The sequence below is a fragment of the Rhinatrema bivittatum genome, chromosome 12, assembly GCF_901001135.1.
Source record: "Rhinatrema bivittatum chromosome 12, aRhiBiv1.1, whole genome shotgun sequence".
Lineage (NCBI taxonomy): Eukaryota > Metazoa > Chordata > Amphibia > Gymnophiona > Rhinatrematidae > Rhinatrema > Rhinatrema bivittatum.
The window spans coordinates 72972243-72996787 of record NC_042626.1 but is presented as its reverse complement, the minus strand read 5'-3'; the positions used below and the strand labels follow the sequence as shown (position 1 = coordinate 72996787).

At 50.4% G+C, this 24545-nt stretch overlaps 1 protein-coding gene across 1 annotated transcript in view; it reads right to left on the bottom strand.

Moving 5' to 3' along the window:
• MED24 (mediator complex subunit 24) overlaps positions 1 to 24545 on the bottom strand; it is a 134263-nt gene that overhangs the window by 95808 nt on the left and 13910 nt on the right. The window contains exons 3-7 of the mRNA XM_029572517.1: positions 16438 to 16476; positions 1811 to 1884; positions 1491 to 1714; positions 944 to 1055; positions 515 to 665 (exon numbers count right to left, since the gene is read on the bottom strand). Of these exons, the coding sequence (XP_029428377.1) occupies positions 515 to 665; positions 944 to 1055; positions 1491 to 1714; positions 1811 to 1884; positions 16438 to 16476 (600 nt within the window). The remainder of the gene's footprint in view (positions 1 to 514; positions 666 to 943; positions 1056 to 1490; positions 1715 to 1810; positions 1885 to 16437; positions 16477 to 24545) is intronic.

The window sequence follows — 24545 nt, the reverse complement described above, 5'->3', positions numbered from 1 at the left end:
CTCATCCCTTCTTGTGGGCGATGCGGGCAGTTTTTTCTGTTCATTCATCGAAGGACTGGTAAGTGACATGACTGGCCCCCGAGATTAGTGCACGTTAATGCTTTTGTCTGAGCTCTGTGTTCCTGATTGGGTGACAGCATGACTGGTTCACTGTTAATAATCATGTTCCTGTATAACCAGTCGGTCCACAGTTTGGCAGGTTGATATCAGGGCGGGACTAAGTGTCTGTGACATCAGCTTTTGCTCCATCTCCATCTGCTGGCAGAGATGCATAGCCCACTGGTAGGATTGACCTGCCCCTCCTTAGAGGAAAGGAAATTATAGGTTAAGTAGTAATTTCTCCACACTATTTGCAGGATTCTCTCTCCTGTCAATGACACTATAACAACACACCACCAGCCCCAAGTATATTATTGTACACAGATGCTATTGGATTGGATCCATCAGTTACTATGTAACACCTCTGCCCAGCCATACCCCCTTTATAATTTTGCCCCTGAGCCTTTCTCCCCACCTGCATTCTTTTGACCATCAAGAGTTGCTCGACTAGGGGTTGGGTGTCTCCTGTCAGGTTCATGGTCCCCTCCAGGAGGACCACAGCGTGCACCGTAGGGAACTCCGTCTTGTTCAGCTGCTCTGAGTGGATGGACAGCATGGTGGAAATGCTGCAGAAAGACACAGTCTCAATTCATAATGCTTTCCAAACAGTTCTCTTCAGGGAAGCATCACACATAATCTTTCTCCACATGCTGCCCAAGTGACCAAGGATGCAGTTTTCCCAGAGCTACTGCCTTCAGTGCCTGGGCTTACTCCGAGTCAGGAGCCAAAGCCAGTGGTGGCCTTCATACCCTGCCTCCCCCCACCCCCAGCTGAGATCTCCATGTCTGCCCCCAGCCGGCCATCCTTCCCTCCCCAACCATGCCTGTGACACCAGAGTCGTTACCTTCTGATGAGCGCAGTGCACTCCTCCGCCTGGTTTCGCAGTGCCAGGCTGGTGAGACTGGGCAGATTTTCGCTCAGTTTGATCAGTGACTGCTCAACAGCTGTCCAAGAAGCTGAAGAGAAAAAAAAAACACACACACACACAAAGCAAAGAAAGTTCTTAGATGAGAAATCAGAGCAATACCTGTGAAGAGAGCCCGGGGAACCAACCAATTAATAATGCAAATAAAGCACCAAGCTGTCTGCGTCACAGCCATGTTCCTCTCTGCTGGTTTATTCTGGTTCTCCTCCCTTTATCACCCTAGATCTATTTTATTTTGTTTATGTTCAGGAATTAGAAGCCCATTTCTTTAAAATGAAGCCATACCAACTTCTATCCCTCAATCTTTCCCCTCTCAGGCAAGTCTCTCAACAGTCAGTCTGCTGCTGCTGCTGCTGTGGAGCTCAGGAGGGAGAGTTTGCTTTTCCCTACTAGCCAGACCAAAGTCACACTCATACCCTCGTCTCCTCTCCCAAAGAAGTCCATGGAGAACATTGCGCTTGCTTACCGGTGTCCTCCAGCTTAGCAATGTGGATCAGGGCTCTGTTCTTGGTGCTGCTGAGAAAGGTGCCCAGCCGTTCCAGGCACATCCTGAGCTGGTTTTCCCCGGCCACTGGGTCAAGCGCTTCCTTGAACTTCTCAGCATAAAAGGCAGCACAGCGCAGCAGCCACATCAGTGTATTCAGCATCGCCCGGCACAGGCCGAGGCACTCTTCGGCTTTACCATAGCAGCTGAAGGGGGGGGAAAAATCCAGCAGAGTGTTACTGCAGTGCCACAGCCTTCCAGAAACAGGAAGCACCAAAAGCAGAGACAGAAAGGAGCAATACCTGAGGTTGTCACAAAACAAATCCATGATCTCTAGCAGTGACTGGACACAGCGATCCCGGGAAAAGTCATCAAACTGGAGACACAAAGGAGAAAGATTACAGAGCTGGCAGACAGGCTCTGTACACCTCCGAGTAAGGCCACCTATTGGATAACTGGAACAGGTTACTGGAGTTTACCTAAGTTAAAGGAAAATTGGTTCTTACCTGCTAATTTTCATTCCTGTAATACAGCAGATCATTCCAGACCAGTGGATTGTGTATCCCTACCAGCAGATGGAGGCAGAGAACAAAACCTTTGGACACTGCTACATAAGTGAGAGAGTGCCACCTGCAGTCCCTCAGTATCGGCCTGAACCCAAGCCCTTGAAACTAAACTTCAACCAAGGGCGACCGATCCCTCCCAATTAACCAGAGGTCTAGGTCACCAAAAACCAACGAAACATACACCAGTAAGCCACCAGCCCTGGGGTTTAATAGAAATCCAATCATTCCTTCAGAATACTAAAAGCCCCACAGATTGTCTTTCGGAGTCAGAACAGGATGGGCCTCTGGCATGATCTGTGTTATTACAGGAACCAAAATTAGCAGGTAAGAACCAATTTTCCTTTCCTGTACATACTCAGATCAGTCCAGACCAGTGGGATGTACCCAAGCCACCTTATACTGAGCAGGCCTCCGAAAGTCCCGCTCGCAGAACACTTTCGCCAAAGGACGCCTCCTCCTGCACCCTGACATCCAAATGATAAAACTTGGTGAAAGTGTGAATGGAAGACCAGATAGCCGCCCTACAAATCTCCTGCGGAGAAAGCAGTTGACACTCCACCCAGGAGGCCGCCTGTGCCCTTGTGGAGTGGGCTCTCAACCTCACAGGAGCCTGCTTTCCTTCAGAAATGTACGCGGAAGCGAAAACTTCCCAAATCCATCTAGAAATGGTAGCTTTTGATGCTTTGTCTCCCTTTTTGGCCCCGGCAAAATAAAGATAAAGAGGTGGTCTGACCGCTGAAAAGCATTAGAAACCTCCAGATAGCGGAGAAGGACGTGCCGCACATCCAACAAATGCAGCTCCCTCTCCTGGGAGGAATCACGGGACCAGCCCGGAAAAGCTGGAAGTTCCACCGTCTGATTAACATGGAAAGAGACTACTTTGGGCCCGAAGGAAGGAAGTGTTCACAAGGATACCCTGTCCCAGTAAATTCTCAGGAAAGGGTCTCTACAGGATAAGGGTTGCAGCTCCGAAATCCTACATGGTGAACAGATAGCCACCAGGAACACCGTCTTCAGAGTCAAATCCTTCAATGATGCCCTCTTCAACAGTTCAAACGGTGCTTCGCATAGAGCGCGGAGTACCAGATTTAAGCTCCACTCTGGGCATACTTTGCACACTGGCGGATGCAAATGCTTTGCTCCTCTAAGAAACCTGATGATATCCAGATGCAGTCAGCTTCTGACCTTGAGCAACATCTTGGAGGGCTCCTAAAGCAGCTACCTGAACTCGAAGCAAGTTAAAGGTTAAGCCCTTAGCTAACCCCTGCTGCAGGAAATCCAACATCTGGGACACCCACACAGCCACGGGGGCTCAGGTTCCTCTGCAAGCACCAACTTTCAAACACCTGCCAAACCCTGGCGTTCACCATCGACGTAGCAGATCTCCTAGCCTGAAGAAGAGTGGAAATTACAGACTCAGAATACCCTTTTCAGACGTAACCTCCGCCTCTCAAAAGCCAAGCCACGAGACAGAAGTGATCGACCCAATCCGAGAATATAGACCCCTGACGCAGAAGGCGCGGAAGATGAGCTAGACGAAGAGGACCGTCCTCCACCAGTCATACCAGATCCGCGAACCAGAGATGCCTGGGCCACTCCAGAGCCACGAGCACCACAGACACGCAATGCGACTCTATCTGCCTGAGAACGAGGCCTATCAAGGGCCACAGGGGGAAGACAGAGAAGAAATCCTGTGGGCCATGGACACACCAGAGCATTGAGCCCCACTGATCTGTGTTCCCTCTTTTGACTGAAAAATCGAACCGTTTTCGAGTTGGCTCGAGTCGCCATCAGGTCCAACTGCGGCGCACCCCATCTGGCACAAATGTGATTCCACGCCTCAGAGAACAACTCCCACTCTCCGGGGTCCAAGTGCTGTTGGCTGAGGAAGTCCACTTGCACGTTTTCCAGTCCCGCGACATGCAATGCGACGATGTCCCCAAGATGAATCTGTGCCTAGGCGAACAACCGTCGTGCTTGCACCGCAGGGTTCCTGGTTCTCCCCTACCTGTTGATATACAACACTGTGGTTGTGTTGTCAGACAAAAACGCGCACCATTCGACCCCTGACTAAGGGGAGGAACACCTGAAGGGCCCGGCGAACCGCCCAGGTTTCGAGTCTGTTGATGGACCAAGATTTGTCCGACATTTGCCACAGGCCTTGAACGGTCTTGTCTCAAGACACCGCTCCCCATCCAGAGAGGCTGGCATCCGTAGAGACGACCACCCAAGCTGGGGGGTGGGGTCTAACTCCACCCCTTTCTCCAGGTTGCGATGCAACAGCCACCAAGAGAGACTGCGTCTGGGTTCCTGAAGAAGAGGCAATGGAATATGGAACTGCTCCGACACAGGGCTCCACCTGGACAACAGCGCATGCTGTAAAGGTCTTAAGTGCGCAAAAGCCCAAGGCATCAGCTCTAATGTGGAAGCCATGGAGCCCAGGACTTGGAGATAATCCCAGGCTGTTGGCCCCATTAAGTGAAGAAGGCCTGAGTCTGTAACTTCCGCACTCTGTCTGTCGCCAGGAAGAGCTTGCCCTTTTGCGTGTCGAACCGCACACCTAGGTACACCAGGCATTGAGTGGGCACCAACTGGCTCTTCTGCAGATTGATAACCCAACCAAGAGACCATAGGGTAGTCATCACTCTCTGAAGAGATCTCTCGCAGTCCTCCCGAGACTTCGCCTGGATGAGCCAATCGTCCAAATATGGATGTACCAAGATCCCTTCTTTGCACAGAGCTAACAACTAACAACCTGAAAAGCAGGTTGTTAATACAAACAAAAAACACACTTTGAAATGTCTGTATGCCAATGCCAGAAGTCTAAGAAATAAGATGGGAGAGTAAGAGTGTATAGCATCAAATGGGAGATTTCAATTACCCAAATATTGACTGGGTAAATGTAACATCGGGACTTGCTAGAGACATAAAGTTCCTGGATGTAATAAATGACTGCTTCATGGAGCAATTGGTTCAGGAACCAACAAGAGAGGGAGATATTTTAGATTTAATTCTTAGTGGAACGCAGGATTTGGTGAGAGAGGTAACGGTGGTGGGGCCACTTGGCAAAAGTGATCATAACATGATCAAATTTAAACTAATAACTGGAAGGGGGACAATAAGAAAATCTGCAGCTCTAACACTAAACTTTCAAAAGGGAAACTTTGATAAAATGAGGAAAATAGTTAGAAAAAAACTGAAAGGTGCAGCTGCAAAGGTTAGAAGTGTTCAACAGGCATGGACATTGTTTAAAAATACAATCTTAGAGGCGCAGTCCATATGTATTCCACAAATTAAAAAAGGTGGAAGGAAGGCAAAACAATTACCGTCATGGTTAAAAGGTGAGGTGAAAGAGGCTATTTTAGCCAAAAAAACCATCCTTCAAAAATTGGAAGAAGGATCCATATGAAGAAAATAGGATAAAACAAACATTGTCAGGTTAAGTGTAAAACATTGATAAGACAGGCGAAGAGAGAATTTGAATTGAAGTTGGTCATAGAGGCAAAAACTCATAATAAAAACTTTTTAAAATATATCCAAAGCAAGAAACCTGTGAGGGAGTCGGTTGGACCATTAGATGACCAAGGGGTTAAAGGGGCTCTTAGGGAAGATAAGGCCATTGCAGAAACACTAACTGAATTCTTTGCTTCCGTGTTTACTAATAAAGATGTTGGGGAGATACCAGTTCCGGAGATGGTTTTCAAGGGTGATGAGACAGACTAACTGAACAAAATCACTGTAAACCTGGAAGATATAGTGGGCCAGATTGACAAACTAAAGAGTAGCAAATCACCTGGACCAGATAGTATACATCCTAGGGTACTGAAGGAACTCAAAAATGAAATTTGTGATCTATTAGTTAAAATTTGTAACCTATCATTAAAATCAGCCTTTGTACCTGAAGACTGGAGGGTGGCCAATGTAACCCCAATATTTAAAAAAGGCTCCAGGGGCGATCCGGGTAACTATAGACCAGTGAGCCTGACTTCATGCCGGGAAAAATAGTGGAAACTATTCTCAAGATCAAAATCGTAGAGCAAACAGAAAGACATGGTTTAATGGAACACAGTCAACATGGATTTACCCAAGGGAAGTTCTGCCTAACAAATCTTCTTCATTTTTTTGAAGGGGTTAATAAACTTATGGATAAAGGTGAACCAGTAGATGTAGTGTATTTGGATTTTCAGAAGGCGTTTGACAGAGTCCCTCATGAGAGGCTTCTAAGAAAACTAAAAAGTCATGGGATAGGAGGCGATGTCCTTTTGTGGATTACAAACTGGTTAAAAAACAGGAAACAAAGAGTAGGATTAAATGGACAATTTTCTCAGTGGAAAAGGGTAAACAGTGGAGTGCCTCAGGGATCTGTACTTGGACCGGTGCTTTTATATATATATATATATGGAATACGACGAGTGAGGTTACAAAATTATTCAGAGTAGTTAAATCACAAGCGGATTGTGATACATTACAGAAGGACCTTGCAAGACTGGAAGATTGGGCATCCAAATGGCAGATGAAATTTAATGTGGACAAGTGCAAGGTGTTACATATAGGGAAAAATAACCCTTGCTGTAGTTACACGATGTTAGGTTCCATATTAGGAGCTACCACCCAGGAAAAAGATCTAGGCATCATAGTGGATAATACTTTAAAATTGTCGGCTCAGGAGACCGGTGACGTCACCTGCTAAGATGGCCGCTTAAGACCTCGGCTCCCCTCTCCTCCACCGGTTATCCACCCCCATCGGCGCCTAGCTGGATCGGCGAACTCTGAATTTGGGTGTATCGGGGTCCCTGCACATCACTCATGGTCACTCCACGGAAAAAGCCTGATTTAAATCGCTTCTCCTTTGCGGCGGCGAGCACAGTGGCAGCACTCGAGGAAGCAGGCAAGATGGCGACGATTCCGGAGCCGGAGGGGGAGGCGGGAGACGGCGATCGCACCCGCGGATGCGGAGATCCCTAACCGGGGAGAATTTCGCGCCTGGTTTCAAGAATTGCGGGGGGGACATGGCCCGCTTCCGTCAGGAGCTTTGGAGATATGCTAGAGAGCACAAAACAGATGTCCGTGAACTGAAAGGAGAGCTGGCCGAAAATGAGCAGGGCCTGCAGGACACGCAAGCAGAGCTGGACTCGGTCCGGGAGGAGCTGGGACAGCTTCGGGATGCTCACGAGGAGCTCCATTCCCATGTTGAAGATCTAGAAACAGAACCAGGCGAGTAAATCTCAGATTCCGTGGGGTGCCAGAAGGGGACGCCTTTAAAGATTGCACACAAGTGGTGCAGGACATTTGTGCTTATTTGTTGGATCCAGAGGGTATCCAGGAGAAGCCGTGGGAAGTGGTGTTAGAGAGAGCACATAGAGCTTTTGGTAACCCGAGAGAACAAGCAGACGAGGGACATAATAGCCTGCTTTCATAGCTTTCTGTTAAGGAAGGCGGTAGCACGAGCAGCGCGAGCCCATGGTTCTATAACTTGGAAAGACTGTAAAATTGAGGTGTTCCAAGACCTGGCAATTTCCACTATCCGGAAAGGCGTGAATTTAAGGATGTCATCAACATACTTCGCGCCCAAAATATTAAGTACAGATGGCTTTTCCCATTTGGTCTACTCTTCTCGATAAACGGCGTACAGTCCCGTGTACAGCGAGTGATGGAAGCGGAAAAGACATACTGCGGGGGCGCCGGCTTACCAGCCGTGGGTTGCCGAGGGGCCCTCTGCATCTTCTGCAGGGAGTAATAGCGGAAAACACGATCGCCCAAGTTGGAAGAGAGTGGACAATGGGGGAAGAAGATTACGCCGCAGATCCGCAGGCACCTCGGGACTCGAGGAACCAGGATGAGCTAGTCTGGACTGTGACATGGTGGCCTGGTGAGCTGGCGGGTAACTGCCAGGGTATGGAGGAATAGACTGAGTTTGAGTTCTGCCGATATTACTGGACCTGTGGTATGCAGTGGATTAACAGGGGGTCTGCTTAAATCACAAGGGACCATGATTTAGCACCCATGATTATCACAGGGGGTTAACTGTTTATGATGTTAAACTTGCTTTTGTGTTTATTGATATGGAGGAGAGGGGATCCTGTTCAGGTCCTGCGGTGACGTTAGGTCTCTACTGGAGGGGATTCACTCTGTACAGAGTGGTTGGAAGTGGGGAAGGGGGGGAGGGTTGGGGGGAAGGGGGGGGGAGGGGGGGGGAACACGGTGAGGAGTAATTGTGGAGTAGGACTAACTCCATGGGGCGAGAGGCGAACAGTTATGAAGGGAAGTTTTGGAGGGCGAAGTCTCGGCGGCTATGCAGTGACTTTATTGTGGCTTTGGCTGCCCTTTAACACAGCACCATGAAGCCTTTAAAAATAGTTTCCATTAATGTCAAGGGTCTGAACACGTATCACAAACGGCAAATGTTTACACGTGATATGGCCCATCACAAGGCGGATATTATTTTCTGCCAGGAAACCCACATTAGAAAACGCTACGAGCGTTTGTTGGTTTCTAAAGGTTACCCACCAAGTTTTCCATGCTGCAGCTACTGTTCAGAATAAATACACAGGGGTTGGGATATTGTTTGCTAATATGGTAGTGGCGGATGTTTTTTTCTGAGATCCGGGATGTGGAGGGTCGCTATATACTAGTAAAAGCAACTATTAATGAAGAAAAGTATACTTTCCTGAATGTATATGCCCCCAACGTAGATCAAGTTGCGTTTTATACGAAAACTATCGGCTGTCATTAGCGACTGGCCGAAGGGCGCCTCATTGTGGGGGGAGATTTTAATCTCACGAGATACCCTTATCTGGATAACTCCCACAGTGGTGGAGTGGGGGGAAAACTTGCACGGAAAACCCTTAAACATCTTGTGGGAGATCGTGGTCTCCTGGATATTTGGAGGTTGCGCAATCCCACATCCAGGAACTATACATTTTTCTCCCCACCCCCATCAATCCTATTCCGGATTGATTACTTTCTGGTGGATACGGATTTAGTGGGGAAGGTCCTGGAAGCGGAGGTGGGCACTATAACATGGTCCGACCATGCCCCAGTATGGCTCACTCTACAGACCAAAGACTCCCGGGCTGGCACTAAATTTTGGAGACTGAACGATAGATTGCTTGAAGATAAGGTGTTTGTGGCACAGCTTAAGCAGCACATTAGCGATTATTTGGATATTAATGGGAACGGCGAAGTGTCACCAGGGACTGTCTGGGATAGCTTAAAGGCCTATGTGAGGGGTTTGTGTATAGCCAGAGCGGCATATGTTAAGAAGGAGAGGGACCGGGAGAGACTCTCTCTATTGGAGAGAGTGGCTAGCTAGAATTGAGGCATAAGCGTACTCTCGACCCTGGTCTATTACAACCCCTATTGGCCGCTCGGCAGGCGCTTCAGGTTTTAGATGGGGATCGGATAGCGTACCAACTTCAGCTGCTGAAACAGCACCATTTTGAATGGGGTAATCGGGCTGGAAGACAGCTTGCCCGTAAATTAAAAGAAAAGACAGCGCAATCCCAAATTACTAAGCTTAAGGGAGATCAGGGGCAATATGTGTATTCTCAGCATGAAATTGGGCAATGTTTCAATCAATTTTACCGAAAAACTATACGACTCGGAGCCCCTCTGCTCGGAGGAGGAGATAGACCAATCGTTACAAGCTATCGATTCTACCGGTACTATCTCCAGAGCAGTGTTCTGCGCTCAATGAGGAATTGAGGGAAAGGGAGATATCCCTTATTATTAAGGGCCCTCAAATTGGGGAAGGCTCCTGGGCTGGACGGGTTCTCTGGAAAGTTTTTATAAAGTTTTTAGTGCAGAATTGTTACCTCCGCTAGTGGATATGTATAATGATCTTCGGGGGGGAGGAATAATATCTAAGGAATCCAATACCGCAGGAATCACAGTGCTGGCCAAGCCCGGAAGAGACCACACCCTCTGCGGGTCATACAGGCCAATATCCCTGATAAACAATTGAACCTGAAAATTTTGGCGAGGGCGCTGGCACTTCGCCTTGGTAGAGTAGCTCCTAGGTTGGTGGCTGGGGACCAGTCGGGATTTATTCCTGGCCGGCTCGCCTCGGACAATGTTCGCAGGGTAGTGGAACTGATGTGGTGGCACAGTCTAAGGAAATCCCGTCGGGTGCTGTTGACGGTGGATGCTGAAAAAGCGTTCGACCGGGTGCATTGGCCGTATTTATTTAAGGTTATGGAAGTTATGGGTATAGGGGAATTCTTTATTAATTGGGTTAGAAAACTTTACAGTGGTCCGCATGCTCGAATCAAAATCAATGGGGCGTACTCAGACCCTTTCGCAGTTAAGAGGGGCACGCGACAGGGTTGCCCACTGTCGCCCTTGTTGTTTGCCCTCTCGTTAGAACCACTGGCCGAGAAAGTAAGACGGCATGCGGGCATACACGGCATATCGGTTCAGGATTTAGATTTCAAGATCTCGCTCTTGCAGACGATCTGTTATTTACTCTCAGCAAGCCAGAGCTCTCCTTACCAGTCTTATTAGAGGAGATTCGGGAGTTTGGGAGACTGTCAGGCTTTAAGATCAATGCTGACAAGTCTGAGCTGCTAAATGTTTCCATGACAGAGGCTCAGTATGCGTCCGTGGGGAAAGCACTGCCTTTTCGCCAAGCTAAGGACTCTATAAAATACCTGGGGGTTAAACTGGGGGCCCATCTGGAGTCTCTATATCAACTCAATTATGATTCCTTGTGGTCTCAGATACAACAAGACTTGGACAGGTGGGACAGGACTGATCTATCCTGACTAGGCAGGATAGCGGCCATTAAGATGAACATCCTACCCCGGCTTTGCTATGTCTTTCAGACGTTGCCGGTGGCGGTGCCGGATGGGGCTATCAGGATATGGCAGAGAAAATTGTTCCGCTTTATATGGAAGCATAAACCGCCTAGGGTTTCTAGGACCATTTTATATAGGGACCGAACGAGGGGAGGTCTTAATGTCCCTAATATTGGTTGGTACTATACTGCAATCCTATTGGGTGTGATCGTCAGTTGGCACGCGACGGGCGCACTTAAATCCTGGATTGCAATCGAGCAGGCAGCATCTGGTGACTTTCCATTGGCAACCAGGGTGTGGAGTAAGGATGTCGGGAAAGTCAACGTATCTTCTCTGACGCCGTTCACCCAGGCGGTGTTGCGACTTTGGGCAGTGTGGAGGCCTAGGGTGGCGGGGTCCAAGAGGATTTACCACTTAACCTCCTTTTTGCGCAACACTGGGTTCTCCCCCCGGGATTGGAAAAAGCTTTCTCAGATAGATGGACCTGCATGGGGCTAACGAAGGCTGGACAAATGTTTCCAGGGGTCAGCTGAGTTGGGTTTGGCGGAGATCCAGGAAAAGTACGGGGGAACACGAAGGGATTGGTACGCATACATGCAAGTCACTCACTTTTTATGATCGGAGGGGGCGTCAGGGGAGCTTTCCAGAGGTAAATCCCTATTTGAATCCTTTTGTGATCAGCGCAGTCCTTTATCTAAACCGATATCTAGGATCTACTTACTTCTAACAGTGCGGATAAAACCAAAGGATCCTATCAATTACAGTGGGAATCCGATTTGGGTCAACAGTTAGAGGACCACGAGTGGGACCGGGTGTCATATGCTAGTGGGTAGGAGCTCTGTATCCGCAAACATCAAAGAAAACGGATATAAATTAATGTATCGATGGTATATGTCCCCGGACAAATTGCACCGTATGAACCCCCGAGTCAGTGGTACTTGCTGGAGATTATGCGGCGGTAAGGGGACCTTCTATCACATGTGGTGGGGGTGTCCAAGATACAAGCTTTTTGGGATATAATTACGGGGTTTGCAACCCAAGTCCTGGGAGTTACGATACGACTGGATCCCAAGGGGTGTCTCCTAAGCCTGGTGAAACGGGGATCTCAGCGACAAGCATGCCACGCTGCTAATACAGATATATATCGCTGCTAGAAGTGAAATAGCGTTCAGATGGAAATCTGATGGTGCCCCTACATTGTCGCAGGTCCAGTCACGATTGGGAAGGATCTATCAGATGGGTTACTTAACCGCACTTCGGCATGATAGGGTGGGTAAATTTCAGGATGTGTGGGCACCTTACCTGACATGGCTACAACAGTAGGCTGGTTGTTGGCTCTACTCGTCTATGGAGATTACTTAAGGGAAATCTGGGGAGGGGGGGAGAGGGGGATGGGAATTAGAGGGAGGGGAGCGGTTAGGGGGGAAAAAATTATTGAGAGGCTATTGTCTGCGACTGGGTATGATAATGTAATCTGGCTTCAAAACTGAGACGAGACATTGGTTGTTTATGGTTGTTTTATTGATCACAAATTCAGTTTGTATTTTTACATGTTAATAATCTGGATATCATGTTCTTCTGTCTGATATGCCTTTCATGCATAAATAAAAACTTGCAAAAAAAAATTGTCGGCTCAGTGTGCTGCAGCAGTCAAAAAAGCAAATAGAATGTTAGGAATTATTAGGAAAGGAATGGTTAATAAAATGGAAAATGTCATAATACCTCTATATTGCTCCATGGTGAGACTGCACCTGGAATACTGTGTACAATTCTGGTCGCCGCATCTCAAAAAATATATAGTTGCGATGGAGAAGGTACAGAGAAGGGCAACCAAAATGATAAAGGGGAAGGAACAGCTCCCCTATGAGGAAAGGCTGAAGAGGTTAGGGCTGTTCAGCTTGGAGAAGAGACGGCTGAGGGGGGATATAATAGAGGTCTTTAAGATCATGAGAGGTCTTGAACGAGTAGATGTGAATCGGTTATTTACACTTTCGAATAATGGAAGGACTAGGGGGCATTCCATGAAGTTAGCAAGTAGCACATTTAAGACTAATGGGCAAAAACTCTTTTTCACTCAATGCACAATAAAGCTCTGGAATTTGTTGCCAGAGGAGGTGGTTAGTGCAGTTAGTGTAGCTGGGTCAAAAAGAATTGGATAAGTTCTTGGAGAAGAAGTCCATTAACTGCTATTAATCAAGTTTACTTAGGGAATGGCCACTGCTATTAATTGCATCCATAGCATGGGATCTTCTTAGTGTTTGGGTAATTGCCAGGTTCTTGTGGCCTGGTTTGACCTCTGTTGGAAACAGGATGCTGGGCTTGATGGACCCTTGGTGTGACCCAGCATGGCAATTTCTTATGTACTACCAATCACCTTGGTGAACATGTGAGGAGCCGTGGCCAGCCCAAAGGGAAGAGCCCCAAACTGAAAATGCCAAACCTCAGGAATCTTTGATGGTCCTGCCAGAACGGAATGTGCAGATAAGCCTCCGTTAGATCTAAGGACGCAAGGAACTCCCTTTGCACACCGCTGAAAGCACTGTTCGGAGCTTTTCCATGCAGAACTTGGGAACTCGTAGGCACCAGTTCACCTTCTGCAAGTCGAGGATAGGACAAAAGGACCCTTCCTTCTTGGGAACCACGAAGTACACCAAGTACCGCCTCTGGCCCTGCTCCGCAGGAGGGAGTGGACAAATGGCGTTGAGATCGAGTAACCTCAGGAGAGTTGCCCACACGGCCTCTTGCGAGAAATCACACAAGACTCTACACAAAGGTGTCCTGAATTGGAAACAAGAAATCTAGAGCGTAACCATACCGGACTACTTCCAAGACCCTCCTGTCAGAGGTAATCTTCTCCCACTCCTTGTAGAAGCTGGATAATCTGCCTCCTACAGCTTCTACATGGGCATGGGAGCCCCTGGCCTCATTGGAGAGGCTTACCGTCTTCTGAGCCCTGACCTGTACCATCTCTGGGAGTCAGACGACCTCCACGAAAGGACTGCAGACGACCAGAGCCTTGCCTGGACCCGGTAGGGGGAGGGAAACGACAGGTTTACCAGAACGAAAACACAGAGAATCCCTAAAACGAGCTTGTGAAGGAAAAACCTTCTTACTCTGCTTCCTATCTTCTGGCAACCTATTGCCCTTAGTATCCCCCAATACCTTCACCAACTGGTCCAAATCCTCCCCAAACAGGAGTTTTCCCTTGAAGGGGAGATTACAGAGCTGCGCCTTAGAGAACTAGTTCCGTAACCATAAAAGCCTGCGAGCCGCCACAGAGGAAACCATACTATGTGCAGCGGTGCGAACCAAATCATAGAGAGTATTCGCCCCATAAGCCACTCCTGCCTCAAGGCGGGCCGCTTGCAAGGGCAAATAATCACCCGCTGCTACCGCCTCCACAACCTTCTGGACCCAATACAGACAGACACGCTGCATCATGCTGGCACACACCACCGCACGAGGCCGAGCGCGGAGACCTCAAACAAACGCTTCAGCTCAGTTTCCAGTTTGTGGTCCTGCATGTCTTTCAAAGCAGCCGCCCCAGCCACCAGGACTGTTGTCTTCTTGGTGACTGCCGAAACAGCCGCATCCACCCGCGGCACTTTTAGAAGGTCCAATGTCACCAGAGAGAGCGAGAGGCAGTACATTTTTGCCATCACTCAGCCCACCTTCAAGCCAGAATCAGAAGATTCCCACTCCCTTTGTCACCCACTTCCTGACCTTCTTGGGCAGAGGAAAGGTGGTTGTTGATCCTCGCAGACCAATCGAGCACCGGATTGACCCCCTTCACTATCCGACTCTTCCTGGGAGACCTAAAACTTGGGGAATCAATGGGTGCAGCTCCTTCAGCTTGAACAGCCGGACAACTCAAGGGTCATCCCCCTCCGGGATTGGGAATCCATCCAAGGCCGGGTCATCCGTGTCGGGATCTCCCAGGTCTGGGGAGGGATCAGATCCCAGGACTGTCCCTCACATGTCTAGGGGGCCACCTTGCAGCGCCCCCAAAGCATACCCGCTGGAGGCCATGTTACCCCGAGCCTGACAGAGACCCAGGGGCCGCAGTGGATCCTGAGAACGTTTGGATCTCCTGCTGGCTGGGTCCGCTGACCGCTTCTGTCCTTTTAATTCCGGATCTTTGATTGGCCAAAAAGGCCTGATGAAGAAGCAGCACAAATTCAGGAGAAAAGTCCACAGGCTGCTCCCCCAACCCCTGCGGGAGCTCGGGCTGTACAGTGTTGTCCGGAGGCGTGTAAACCAGCTCCATAGGGGAAAGGGGGGAGGGGCATTCCCCCCGGCACCACGAGTTCAGACTCCTTGACTTTCGAGGCAGAGGCAGGAGGCCCGGCCAAACGGAGGCCTAGCCTAACTGAGCAGCCCCCTCCCGAGGGGCCCTCCTTTCCCGACCCGCAGTTAACGCAGAGAGAGTATGAATCCAACTTGCCCCCTGCCGCGCCACACGCGCGGCAGGCGGCCATTTTGGACTTTGGCACCATGCGGCAAACTGCAGGAGAGCTCCGTCGAAAACAGCACCCGCCAAAAAGGAGCCATACTCAGCCACCCGCTGGTGGACCAAAGCACCTGCGGACCAAGGCACCGGGGCCCGCAGCTGCCGGTCCCGAAAGCGTCACTCCCACCGCGGGATATGAGAAAGAACCAGCACGTGCCCCGAAAGAGATGAGGGAGCCCCCTCCTTCAGCAAGCAATCGCGTCTGATGTCACACCCGTCCGGAGCCCCGGGCTGCTGACCCTCACATGCCCCAGACACTGCCCGGTCTCCTCCTCGGGCCGCAGTACCCACTGTCCCGGCCGGTCCCCGACTAAGACCAGAGGCCTACCTGAGGAACTTCTTAGGTTTTGATGAAATAACTTTTCTTTTTTTTTTTTTTTTAAATAAAAAGTTTAGCCAACATCAGCAGGTCCAGAGTAAACCGGGAACAGCTTCGGAGGCTGAGGGAACCAGAAGCCTCTGGTTATCAGGCCCTCCGGCAGGGTGCAGGCGAAACACAGTCAGGGGTATCTATCCCCCTGGACGCCCGGCTCCACTGGAGGGATGGCCTGCAACGGTGCCTAACACCTCAGGGAGCAAAATCTCAGCTCAGCTAATCTAAAACTAACTACACTTTTTTTTTTTTTTTATATAACTAAACCCTAGACTGCAGGTTTGCACCTCTACCATCTGCTGGAGTCAGAGAGATACTGAGGGACTGCAGGTGGCTCTCTCTCTTATGTAGCAGTGTCCAAAGTTTTTGTTCTCTGACTCCATCTGCTGGTAGGGATACACAACCCACTGGTCTGGAATGATCTGAGTATGTACAGGAAAAGAAATTCTAGGTCCTCTCCATGATTCTAGTCTCCTGTCCATTGGTGTTGAGGGAGAAGGAGAGTGTAAGCCTGTAATGGAAATAATGCCCTCAGTCCTAGGGTGAGGGCAGCAGGAAGAATGAGTGGCAGTGTATTTGGGGGAGAATTTCCTCTAACATGTCTGCCATGAAGGAGAAGTGATGTTATAGAATGGCCAAGAACCCCTTTAGTGTATTAGTGGTGCAGTCTAGACATGGTGCATACCTTACTGATGGCAGTCAGCACTGTCGAGTACGATACCATCTGAAAGCAACAAAACAAAGATAAAATCAGAAATAAATTATTCTACGTGCTCTGTACAGCAATAATCAGTTTCAGAGTGTTCGGCTGCAAAAGAGCACAGGCAAGGTAACCTGTCTGTTATACTGACTCTGCTCTGGGCCCAGCTTTCCAGATTCCTTGAGACAGGTTTCAATGGAGAAATTACTTACTTGATAATTTATTTTTCCTTAGTGTAGACAGATGGACTCAGGACCAATGGGTTATGTGCTCCCCTGCTAGCAGATGGAGACTGAGTCAGGTTTCAAAGCTGACGTCACCTTAGATATACCCCTGCTGTGACCTCAGCCATTCAGTATTCTCTTCAAAGGCCATTGTGGACATACTATTAAAAAATAAATACAATTTAATAACTTGATTAAAACTGGTGACCGTAACTGTACTCAACCAAACATAAGCGCTGAAGAGGCGGGAGGCCCGGCCTCAGTTAGGCCTAGCCTAACTGAGCGGCCCCCTCCAGAGGAGCCCTCCTCTCCCGACCCGCAGTTAACACAGAGAGTACGAATCCAGTTTGCCCCCTGCCGCGCCACATGCACGGCAGGCAGCCATCTTGGATTTCAGCACCATGCAGCAAACCGCAGGAGAGCTCTGACGAAAACAGCACCCGCCAAAAAGGAGCTGTACTCGGATATTGTCTTTAACCGTGATGTGGGAGGCCAAGATCCCTTGTAGATTTAACTCTGCCCATTCCATTCGGGGGTCTATCTCCAGAGACACTTGGTGGCTTTTGGTTCCTCCCTGGCAGTTGATGTAGGCTACCTTTGTTGCATTGTCCGACATCACACTGACTGCTTGTCCCTGGAGCCTGTGGCTAAATTGCAGACATGCTAATCTGACAGCTCGGGCTTCCAGGCCATTTATGTTCCAGTGCACCTATTCCTTGGTCCATTGCCCCTGGGTTGTCGATTCCTGATAGTGGGCTCCCCACCCTCGGAAGCTTGCTTCCGTCATGAGGACAGTGGGAACAGGCTTACACCCTTGCTTAGATGCATTTCCTGTATCCACCACTAGAGCCAAGAACATACTTCCATCGGTAGTTGGAGGCGAATCATGTAGTCTTGAGACAGTGAGTTCCAACGTGACAGCAGGGAGTGATGAAGTGGCTGCATGTGTGCCCTCGCCAATGGTACTAACCTCTAGGATTGACACCCTCAGGCCAAGGACCTGGAGATAGCTCCACGCGCATTGTGTTCATCAACCGGCATACTTGACGCATCAGTTTCCTTTTCTTCGAGGGAGGGAGAAAGACCTTGTCCTGCTTGGTGTTGAATCGGACTCCCAGGTACTCTAAGGACTGGGAGGGCTTGAGGCTGCTCTTGTCCATGTTCACAATCCAACAGAGTTCCTGAAGCAGGGACCTGACCCTGCTGGTCAACTGAAGGCTCTCTTCCAATGACTTCGCTCAGATCAGCCAGTCGTCTAAGTAAGGGTACACCAGGATCCCTTCTTTCCTCAGTGCCACCTCTACGACCACAATTTTGGAGAATGTTCTGGGTGCGGTTGCCAGGCCGAAGGACAATCCCCGGAACTAATAATGGCGGCCCAGTACCGCAAAGCCGAGGAAACGCTGGTGGTCTTGACTAATTGGGATATGAAGGTAGGCCTCCGAGAGGTCCAGAGTTGTTAAGAACTCTCATGGTTGTATGGTCATTATGACGGAGCGTAGAGTATCCATGCTGATACTCTTGAATTACCTGCAGATGACAATTGATGCTCTTGAGATCCAGGATGGGGCGAAATCAACCCTCCTTCTTGGGTACTATGAAATAGATGGAATAACGCCACGTATTTTCCTGAGGTGTAGGTACCGGGATTATAGCCCTCAAACTGATGTGCCTTATCAACGTGGATTCCACTGCCAGTTTTTTTGTGCTGGGAGTGGCAAGGTGATATTATGAACATGACCCGAGGAATGCTGCGAAATTCTACAGCATATCCTTCTTGTATGATGTTCAGTACCCATTTGTCCGACGTGATCTCGAACTACCTCTGATAGGGGGTCGACTATTCCTCTTCTATCTCCTCGTCCCATGGATGGGTCGGCCAAAATTCATTGGGAAATCAGGGTCGAACCTGAGCCCAAACCAGTTCCTCTTTTTGTTTGTCGGCTCCAAAAGGACTGAGACCTTCCTGAGGGCAGAGATATCTGAAATGATGAGTTTCTGTAGGGCTGGAAGCGCTGGGAACCCCTGGCCCAACCCCTCGGCTACCGGAAGATAAGAAAAGAAGGTCCCAGCACCCTCAGGGTGCTGGGACCTTCTTTTCTTATCTTCAGGTAGCCGAGGCACTGGAGATTCACCCCATTTACTGGCTAGCTTTTCCAATTCGCTTCCAAATAGAAGGGATCCCTTAAAGGGCATCTTTGTGAGGTTTGTCTTAGAGATCGCGTCCACAGACCAATTTTGCAGCCATAGCTATCTTCTGGCCACCACCACTGAGCCTACTCCTCTGGCCGAGGTAAGCACTAGGTCAGAGCTTGCATCCACTAAGAAGGCCTCGGCGGGCTCCATCGCCTCTCTGGAATGTGCCCCTGAGTTATCTGCCTCTTGAGAGAGAAAAGCAAACACGAACAAGCCACCAGGGCACAACAGGAAGCAATCTGCAGTGTCATTACTGTTGTGTCAAAGGCTTGCTTAAGGATGGATTCCAACCACCTATATTGTGCATCCTTCAAGGCCGCTCCTCCCTCTACTAGGATAGCTATTCGCTTTTAAGACGGCGCAGACCAGGATGTCCACTGTCGGGAAGCTCAGGTGTTCTTTGGTCACCGGGTCCAGAGTGTACAAGGCCTCCAAGGCCCATCCTCCTTTAAAACTGGCTTCCGGGGCGTCCTGCTCCAGGTCAATCAACTTCTGGATGGCTTCCGGCATCGGGAAATAGCAAGAGGCTTTCCGTAGAAACACCAGGATGGGATTCCTCTTTGGTTCCGACACAGGGTCTGTACTGGGAACTCCCAGAGTCTTCAGGGTCTGGGAGACCAGGGCCGGCATTTCATCTCTGTGGAAAAACCATAGCATAGTCCAGTATGGCTTCAGGGCTGGAGGGATTTCTCCATCCTTCAATGAGTCTGCATCCCCATCGTCGTCCGTGGTGTCTGGGTCCCTGTCAGGAATACCCTTGGTGAGGCGAGGCATGTCCTGAGGCATGCTAATAGGGCTAGGAGGATGAGGCCTTCCCAGCTGGGTTCAGACCAGGCAGGGGCAGCAGCTGACTGCACCTGAACAAAGGCTTGAAAAGCCCTGAAAGAATTCCACCCAAGAAAAAGGTTGCCGGGTCCATACCTAGCCCAGGAGGAACTGGGGTAGGGGCCTCTGAACTGCCCTCTCCTGGGGAGGGCAGTTCAGATAGGAAAATTAGTTTCTTACCTGATAATTTTCGTTCCTGTAGTACCAAGGATCAGTCCAGGACACCTGGGTTGTGACTCCGCACCAGCGGGTGGAGACAGAGCAAAACTTGTGGGCGGAGCCATATATAAGCCCCTGTGCCAGTCACAGCCCCTCAGTCATACGTAATGTCAAAGCAGCAATGCAACCAAGTAACAAACTGGCTAGAAAAATTCAAACTAACATCGAAAAACTCCAACTTGAACTGGGCTCCCCAACCGGGAGAGCTAAAACAAGCGAACAGCAGAACTTAAGAAATTATGAGCGGACTCTCCGTTACTGTAGCGAAGCCCTGCGGGTGGGATCCTGGACTGATCCTTGGTACTACAGGAACGAAAATTATCAGGTAAGAAACTAATTTTCCTTTCCCTGTACGTACCAGGATCAGTCCAGGACACCTGGGATGTACCAGAGCAAACCTACCGAGGGTGGGAAGCAGAGAGTCCCGCTCGGAGTACCCTCTCTCCAAATCCCCCGGAATCGGTAGCCCGGACATCCAATCGGTAATGCCTGATAAAGGTATGCATGGACTTCCAGGTAGCCGCCCTGCAAATCTCCTGAGGCGATACCTGTGAAGCTTCTGCCCAGGACGCAGCCTGGGAACGAGTCGAATGAGCCCGAAGACCCACCGGAAGCGGCTTACCCTTTACCAAGTACGCTGAATCAATAGCCTGTTTAAGCCAACGCGCAATCGTTGTGCGGGACGCTGCGGCCCCTTTCTTTGGCCCTGAGAACAAAACGAACAGATGGTCGGTTACCCGGAACGGATTAGTAACCTCCAAATAATGAAGAAGAGACCTTCGCACGTCCAGCTTTCGCAGTTCTTTGAACTGGGGATCAGTGGACTCCCCGACCGTGAAGGCCGGTAACTCCACTGACTGATTGACGTGAAAAGACGACACCACTTTAGGAAGGAAGGAAGGAACCGTCCTCAAGGATACTCCGGAATCGGAAATCCGCAAGAACGGTTCCCTACAGGACAGCGCCTGCAATTCGGAAATACGCCGAGCAGAGGCAATTGCCACCAAAAACACCGTCTTCAAAGTAAGGTCCTTAATAGTTGTACGCTTCAATGGCTCAAAAGGAGCGGAGCTTAGAGCGGAAAGAACCCAGTTAAGGTTCCAAGACGGACAGGGGGGACGCAATGGAGGACGGAGGTGTTTTGCCCCTCGAAGAAAACGGGCAATATCAGGATGAAGAGCCAGGGAGGTTCCTTGGACCTTACCCCGCAAACAACCAAGAGCCGCCACCTGGACCCATAGCGAACTGCACGCCAAACCTTTGGTCAGACCGGCTTGAAGAAACGTTAGAATATCTGAGACTGAAGCAGAAAAGGGATCCAACCCTCGCTGCACGCACCAATCCTCAAAAACCGTCCAGACCCGGACATAAGCCAGAAACGTAGACTGTTTCCTGGACCTCAGCAAAGTAGCTATCACCGCGTCTGAGTAACCTTTTTTCTTCAGACGATTCCTCTCAAAAGCCATGCCGCGAGACAAAAGTGATCCGCATCCTCCAAACAGACGGGGCCCTGACGTAGGAGCCCCGCGAACCCCTGGAGACGAATGGGTAATGACACTGACAACTGGATGAGATCTGCGAACCACGGACGACGTGGCCATTCCGGTGCCACCATGATCACATGGAACGGGTGCAACTCTATGCGCCGAAGAATCTTGCCTATCATCGGCCACAGGGGAAACACATAAAGAAGTACATCCGTCGGCCACGGAAGTACCAGCGCGTCGACGCCTTCTGCTCCCCGTTCTCGACGCCGACTGAAGAATCGTGGAGCCTTCGCGTTGTGCCATGTGGCCATGAGATCCATGTGAGGAACTCCCCATGTCCTGCAGATGAGCCGAAAGGCTTCGTCCGCCAACTCCCACTCTCCGGGATCGAGGTGATGACGACTTAGAAAATCTGCCTGTACATTGTCGACCCCGGCAATGTGAGAGTCTGCTATGTTGCTGAGATTTTGTTCTGACCAGGTCATCAAGAGCTGTGCCTCCGCAGCCACCTGTGGACTCCGCGTCCCTCTTTGTCGATTGATGTAGGCTACGGTGGTTGCGTTGTCCGATAGTACTCGGACCGCCTTTCCGCTTAGTAACGGTGAAAAGGCTTGAAGAGCTAGGCGGACCGCTCTGGTCTCTAGCCGGTTGATAGACCACTGTGTTTGAGACGCTGTCCATAGCCCCTGGACCGACCTTCCTAGGCAAACTGCTCCCCAGCCGGAGAGACTGGCATCCGTGGTCACTACGTCCATTTGGGTACCAGCAGGGACACTCCACAAGATAGATGCTTGGAGTCGAGCCACCAGTGGAGGCTGGATCTCGCTTGGCCCTCGAGTGGAAGAGGCAGGAAAAACTCCTCCGAGACCGGCCGCCATCGGGATAGTAAGGACGACTGCAACGGCCGCAGATGAGCGAACGCCCAGGGAACCAAGGCTAGAGTAGAAGCCATCGAACCCAGGACTGTCAGATAATCGCAAACTCGAGGAGTGTGAAGAGAGAGCAATCACCGCACCTGAGACTGTAGCTTGTCCCTGCGTTCCTGGGACAGGATCACTTTGCCGTGCCTTGTGTCGAATAGAGCTCCGAGGTATTCTAGGGTCTGAGTCGGTTCCAGTTGACTCTTGCTGAAATTGACCACCCAGCCTAGAGACTGTAACACCTGGAGGACTCTGGCAACTGCTTGCTGACACAGAGGCTTGGATTTTGCGCGAATCAACCAATCGTCCAGGTAAGGATGAACCAGGAGACCTTCTCGGCGTAGGTGTGCCGCTACTACCACCATCACTTTTGTGAACGTGCGAGGAGCGGTCGCGAGACCAAACGGTAGCGCCCGGAACTGAAAATGTCGCCCCAGAATGCAGAACCGTAGGAATTTCTGGAACTCCGGCCGAATTCCCACGTGCAGGTACGCCTCCGTGAGGTCCAGAGAGGCCAAGAATTCGCCCGGCCTTACCGAAGCAATGACCGAACGAATCGTCTCCATCTTGAAGTGAGGAACGCGTAGGCATCTGTTTACGCCTTTGAGGTCCAAGATCGGCCTTGACGTGCCGTCTTTCTTTGGAACTATGAAGTAAATGGAGTAACGGCCTTCGCCGCGCTGATGGATCGGGACCGGAACGATAGCTCCCAAGCTTTCCAAGCGCCGGATGGTGTCTAGCACTGCCGCCTCTTGTCCGGAGCTTTGCAAGGAGAGACTAGGAATTTGTCTGCTGGAATTCGAACAAAATCTAATGCGTAACCGTGTCTTATCACGTCGAGGACCCACTGGTCCGACGTAACCCTGGCCCAATCCTCGAAAAACAACGTTAACCGTGCCCCGACATTTGGGATCTCGTGCAGAGACTGAGGCGAGGATTGGGCCGACCGCATTTCATTGCGGCCCCTTGTGACCTCCCGCGGCCGAGGTTCTCCCTGTTTGCCGAACCGCTTTCCTCGAAAGGATTGCTGCCACTGAGGAGTCCGAGAGGAAGAAGACCTGTACGAGGGACCCGAGGAACGTGGTGGACGTGATTTTCTGGAACCACGGAACCGTGACCTGGAGGAGAAGGAGGACCGCGGTCTGTACTTATCCTCGGGCAATTTAAACGCCCTGTTCTCTCCTAGGGAGACCATTATGTCATCCAACTCTTTGCCAAACAGTAGCTTGCCTTTGAAAGGCAATGCCCCGAGGTGAGCTTTAGAAGAGCCATCCGCTGACCAGTTCCGTAACCACAAAAGGCGACGTGCCGAAACGGATGCCACCATGGATCTGGCAGAGGTTCGCAATAGATCATGTAGAGCATCTGCTCCATACGCTATTGCCGCCTCTAGTCGATCAGCTTGAGACGCCTCCTCCGGGGATAGACCAGCATTCGCCTGAATTACTTGGGCCCAGCGCAGGCTAGCCCGCATTGCAAAGTTAGTACAGATGGCGGCCCGCACCCCTAGGGCGGAAACCTCAAAAATCTTCTTAAGCTGTACTTTCCAGCTTCCTGTCCTGGATATCCCTGAGGGCCGTCGCTCCCGTAACCGGGATGGTAGACCTCTTTGTCACCGCCGAGACTGCCGAGTCCACCTTCGAAATCTGAGTAGGTCCAGTGCATCTTCAGGGAGTGGATATAATTTATCCATGGCCTTACTAACCTTCAGTCCCAGTTCTGGAGTATCCATTCTCTAAATAAAATATCGGTCGAAGAAAAATGAAAAGGAAAAGCCACTGCCGGTCCTGTGAGACCTAGCAGAACCGGATCCATGTTGGCTTCCTGACGGACCCCCACTGGCGGAGCCTCAATTCCTAGTTCCTGAAGAATGGCCGGAATCAAAGGGGTCAGCTCCTCTCTACGAAAGAGGCGGACCACTTTGGGATCATCCCCTTCCACGGCCTGAGCACCTTTGCTCGCTCCGGGCTGAGAGAGGCCGTCCGCCGCTGTTCCATCGGCCCCCTTCAGGGGCTCTTCAGCGGAATCCGTATCTGTTGCAGTAGAAAAAATCTGACTCCGAGTCCTGAGGGACGCCCCTCAGAGGCCGCTTCCCTCGCGGGGGTTGACGAGCGGATCCGTCAACTTCCTTAGTCTTCCTTTTCTTTGGGGCGTGCTGGCCAGAACCCCCCTCAGGGGCCCCTCTACGCCTGCGTTTACTGCGCTTAAACTTAAGAACTTTG